Here is a 5,029-nt window from a genome sequence, read left to right as displayed (position 1 = left end):
TGGTGTATAATGATGTGATTGTGATGCTGTATTTCTGAGTGTTTTATGTGCTGCACAACAGGAACCTGCTGTAAAACAACAATTATGCTGAGTCAGGCTTGATTTTTAGTAATCTTTTCTTGTTAAATCAATAAATCAAATCAAATAAAATCAACCACTGTATCACTATAACTTTACAGTATATCATAGGTTAATGTATTCATTATACCATAAATTCCAATTTTTGATGGTTATAAAGGTATTATGAACATTTTTACATTAAATAACCATTTTTCCATTACAGTTTTAAAACAAAACAAATGTTATAGCTGAAATAGATTGGGTTTTACATGTGAATAGTTATGATGGTTTATTCTGCTTTGCAAGATTTTTGGCAGAAAAAAAATATGTATATAATCTTCCACATAGAATGACATGGTTATTCCGAGGCAACAATTATCTTTAAAATATTTGGTTTGAGTCATGCTGAGATTGATTTGGGTAGGTATTTAAGCTCACTTCTGTTTTAATACCCATTTGTTTAATTTACATAAGTATTTTATGTTTTTTTAATAAAACCTATACAAAACTGCAAAATAAATGAACGTACATACTTCATACATCAGATGATGAAGTACCTCACATGTTATTACACACAGGTTCATACTGCTTTTGCTACACTGGGACCTAACTGGTGATGCAAATAAATGCTTACCTGAAACCTGAAGAATGGTAGAAACACTCTGATCTGTGAAGAATAGGCCTCTCTTGGCTTTACAGCAGTACTCTCCACTGTTAGAATGAGCTATAGAAGGTAAACTATAAGTACTGCTGGGTGAGTGGATTTCGCTTCCATTATGGTACCACACATATTCCCATCCAGAGGACACATCAACATTGCACGTGAAGGTGATCGCTTCTCCAGGATACATCATGTCAATGTCTGAACTTCGTGTCAGAGCAGGCTTGGGTCTGTTTGCTGTTAAAATCAAACATGGAAAATGGAACATTATAATGTTAAATCATACAAATAGGGCTCAGTGACAGCACTATACAGAAAGAAAAACTGACACATTCCCACACCTAAATTTAGGTTTCATTTTTACAGAAGTAAAAAAAAAATACAAGAATCCCCACCCACAAACAGTTCCTTATTTGTAGCTTTTAATTTAGCCTTTAAACCCTATACACGTCTTTATATGGACATTCAGACAAAATCAAATGTTGAGCTAAATTGAATGCAAAGGAGCTAATGCCACACATGCATGTTATTCTGCTGCCATCTGTGAGAGTAACTTCAAAAGTAAAGAGGGTGAACGCTAATTTTTGTGTTGCTAGTCAACAACTTAATAACACCAACACTTTATTTTCTTCCTTTTTCCATCTGCTCCTCATCACAGTCTGCTAAAAAATTCGAGACAAAGGTGCTTGATTAAGCTACTGTATGACATGTATTTTTTCCCACCAAAACAATGCAGAGCTTATGCTTACAGTATCTTCTGATACTGTCATAGTAGTGTGTGTGATCTCTACAGTAACAGAAGTCAATTAAAATTTTAAAAATTGTCCTGAAATCTTCCAATTGACAAGTTACACAATTCTACACTGTGCTACATTATGTTCGTATGGATCCATTTGTTGATTTTTCTGTGCTCGTGAGCAATAAAAAGCCTCACWAAGACAAGATGAAAGTGACACATTATCATATTCTTTTCAACACTAACCCTAGTGTCCCTGTTGTTTAAAGAAATTGTGTACCATAATCGTTTCAGGATATCTGGGTATTTGATACAATGAGCACAAAACTTACAATAAACTTTGAGTTCAATTTTGTTGCTGAATACCGAGGTAACATGTCTGGATTCAAAGTGAGTTTTACAGGCATAAAATCCTTTACTGGCTTCAGTAACTGATGGGATTTCGAGCGATGATCCTTGTTTATTGAGTGGTTTATCATCTCTGTACCAGACGAAGGTCCAGTTRGGGCTGCTCACTTGGCAGCTGAACTCCACGGCTTCGGTAACAAAAAACATCAGAGATTTTGGTCCGCTGTGTCAAAGTGGGTGTTGGTCGGTCCGAAAAGAAACACATCCACACAGAACATCTTTAACCGCAAACTTAAATGTGTTGTGTTGTCTAAATAATGGTAATGGCAAGAGGAACGCTCCCTGAATGAATAAATTTAACCCTCAGCTGTTGAGAACTGAGCTGATTTGCCATAAGATAGAGTTTAAGCTGTTCATGAGCCATTATTTTGATCGGATGCCTCTGTTAACCAGAGTTTAAAGAGTATAACATTCACACTCCTTACCACTGCCTTGGTTGCTTTTTAAAATACTATAAATATGGAAAAATGAACAATTTAACAAAAGACTATAAAGGAATAACTGATACCCTCCCAAGTTTRTTTGTAGGAATAGGAAAACTATATTTTGTTTAGGCTAACTTTAGCTCCAGAAAAGTTTCTGTATTAGAGCTGGTATTGGTAGCTCTTAAAAATGCATCACATTAACTTGAGATAAAAATTAAAAATATAAAAAAATCAGTTCAGTTCAGTTTGTTTAAGCACTGATTCACAACAAAGTCATCTTAATGGACTAAACAAAAACATAAACCTGGAGCTATAATGAGCATGGACTTGTTTGCAATTCAGAACAAAGAAACCAAAGTTACTGTTACAAAAATACTATCATGCATTCTTATAAAACAAACAAAAAAAAAAGACTAGTGATGAACCGTAAATAAACTTACCAGTAACACTGACTGAAAGCGGGTTGCTAGTGTTAGTGTTGACACCTGTTTTTGTTTTGTGCCGTCCATGACAAGTATAATTGCCAGAATCAGCTGTTGTCACTGAAGCAATTGTGAGCACAGACCCATCTGCTGAATCAGACAGATGTGGTTCGATAAAAGTGGCATCCTTCTTCCAGGAGATGGTCCAGTCAGAGATGTCAGGGATGGTACACTTTAATTCCACTTTCTCAGTGGTGAAGACATCTAACGAAGCTGACTTTAGTTCCAGAACAGGTTGTGGAGACACTGAAAAATGTCAAATGTTAAATCATTTAAAAGTTGTATTGCAAAGATTAAAATGACAGGAAGTGTTCTTAAATTATCACATCAGTGCCAAATTAATCATTTAAAAAATGTCAAACAGTTCAAAGCCCATAGAACACCAAGATAGTACATGGATCTAAAACTTCTAATTAGACTGTTGACTGTTTTATACGAAATTAGAGTTCACATTCTCACCAAAGACAGTTGTTGTCAGATGAGTGGTGGTTACACTTTCTGTGATGATCTGGGTGGCTGCTGTAAGAGCAACATTTAGATTAGAACAAGCAGGATTTTTTTTTCTAAATTATATTTGAACTGATAAAACCTAGTGTTAAGACTGTAACAAACAGCTTGCAGCCCTAAAAAGGGGCCTTACGTGGTCAAACATTTTGGTTAAATATCTTTGAAGTGGAAAACAGCTGAATTCATACTTTAAAATGGACAGAATGACCTGAATGAAGCATGAAATAACATTATGTTTACATAAGAGAACACTTGCACAAGTTGACACCTAACTGCCACACTCATGACAATAAAGTACTTCATGTTCCTCATGTTTAGTTCCTGAACGTTACTCCGGTCAGATACCAACTTGATCAACTAAATACATTCACTAAAGCATGTCCCCGTTACACATTGAATAAAYTGTGAACATTGTTAGTGGACRGAAAACGGTGATCGTTTCCAGTTAAAACGYTGAACCGGCTTAATCAGCTCAGCGCAAAACTGTATAATGTAACTCAGCGTTAGACTTGTTTTCCTACCAGTRGCGTCATCCTGAGCTGCACAAACAGCAGCCAAATCTGTCAAATCAAATAAAGAGATAGGTTCAATGACAAATTGAGTACATGTCATCAGATTGGAATCATAAAAAAAAAATTAACAAAGCAATTAAAAACTTACATATCACAGCGAAGACCTTGAGAAGCCACATTTTCCATTGAGCCTCACACGTGGAGGCTGTGCTGCTGAGTKGAGTCATATATCTGTCATGTAGTCAAGTTCAGCAAAAGAAATAGCTTGAAGTTGAGATGGGTGTGTGCAGCGTATTCATTTCTGTTCTCACCTCAGGCAGCAGCTTTCCTGTCTCTCTGTCATCAACTTTGTGTGTGTTGCTGAAGCAACAGGAAGCGTGCTGGTGAACCGCACTCACATATTTAACATGCTGATTTGTGCTGAGATGTGGCACAGAGTTAGGGGAAATGAAAGAAGTTAACAAAAACAAAGGGATATTTCGATGCTTTCCAAATGTATCGCCCCGCAATAAACCCATCCCAGGGCTTTACAGATAGGAAGTTTGAAAAGGTGGAAAAATATAAAACTTTTTTTAATCTCAAAACATTGTTTTATTAATTATTTAAAGAAACATTAAGGAGCCACAAGTCATAATCAAAGTGTATAAAAAACATGCTTAAAAGAAGGTAGAAGAGTTTCRGACACCTTTTTGCATGATTTGAATGTTCGAGCGGAAGCTACAGTTTTTTTTATCAACTTTACCACAAACTCCACAACATCCTTTTGTCTTCAGCAAAAAGTGACACCCTAGAAAAGCAAATTAAGAAAATGGGCTTTATAATAGCTTATCTTTACAGAAAAACTTTACTGAAAGACATGGATTACATGTTTCTGGAGTTATAAACAAGGATCCTGCTGTGTAGACTGAGTTTTAGCTGCTCAAGTTTTAAAACTGTGTCAAGATACAACTTCCTGCACGTCTCAGCTGTCATGTGCCAGGGATGCAGCAGGTTTCTGTTCCTGTCAGTTTTGACTCACTACGCTCATCATAAGGTGTCTACGGAAGGCCTGAAAGGCAAGAAGGGAAAAATTTTTTTTGAAGACCCATATTCTAAGTCTGATCAAATTGTCTGTTTCTCTTGACTTTAACCATGACGGTGTATTAGGGCCACTTTGCAGATGAAAAGAAAAGGAGGAGCAAATCTCTGAGAAAAAAGCTCAGAATTTCTGAGATTAATTTCAGAAATTTTCGAGAAAA

At 36.0% G+C, this 5,029-nt stretch overlaps 1 protein-coding gene across 1 annotated transcript in view; it reads right to left on the bottom strand.

Annotated features, from left to right (window-relative positions):
* Positions 1–3,402, bottom strand: part of LOC106524347 (titin) — a 19,139-nt gene extending 15,737 nt beyond the window's left edge. The window contains exons 1-3 of the mRNA XM_014018112.1: positions 3,232–3,402; positions 2,731–3,018; positions 695–958 (exon numbers count right to left, since the gene is read on the bottom strand). Coding sequence (XP_013873566.1) covers positions 695–914 — 220 coding nt within the window. The 5' untranslated portion in view covers positions 915–958; positions 2,731–3,018; positions 3,232–3,402. The remainder of the gene's footprint in view (positions 1–694; positions 959–2,730; positions 3,019–3,231) is intronic.
* Positions 3,403–5,029: the final 1,627 nt, after the last annotated feature.

This window comes from Austrofundulus limnaeus, unplaced genomic scaffold (assembly GCF_001266775.1).
Source record: "Austrofundulus limnaeus strain Quisiro unplaced genomic scaffold, Austrofundulus_limnaeus-1.0 Scaffold3, whole genome shotgun sequence".
In the NCBI taxonomy this organism is placed as follows: Eukaryota; Metazoa; Chordata; class Actinopteri; order Cyprinodontiformes; family Rivulidae; genus Austrofundulus; species Austrofundulus limnaeus.
The sequence above is the reverse complement of the archived record's forward strand: the minus strand, read 5'-3'. Positions and strand labels throughout refer to the sequence as shown.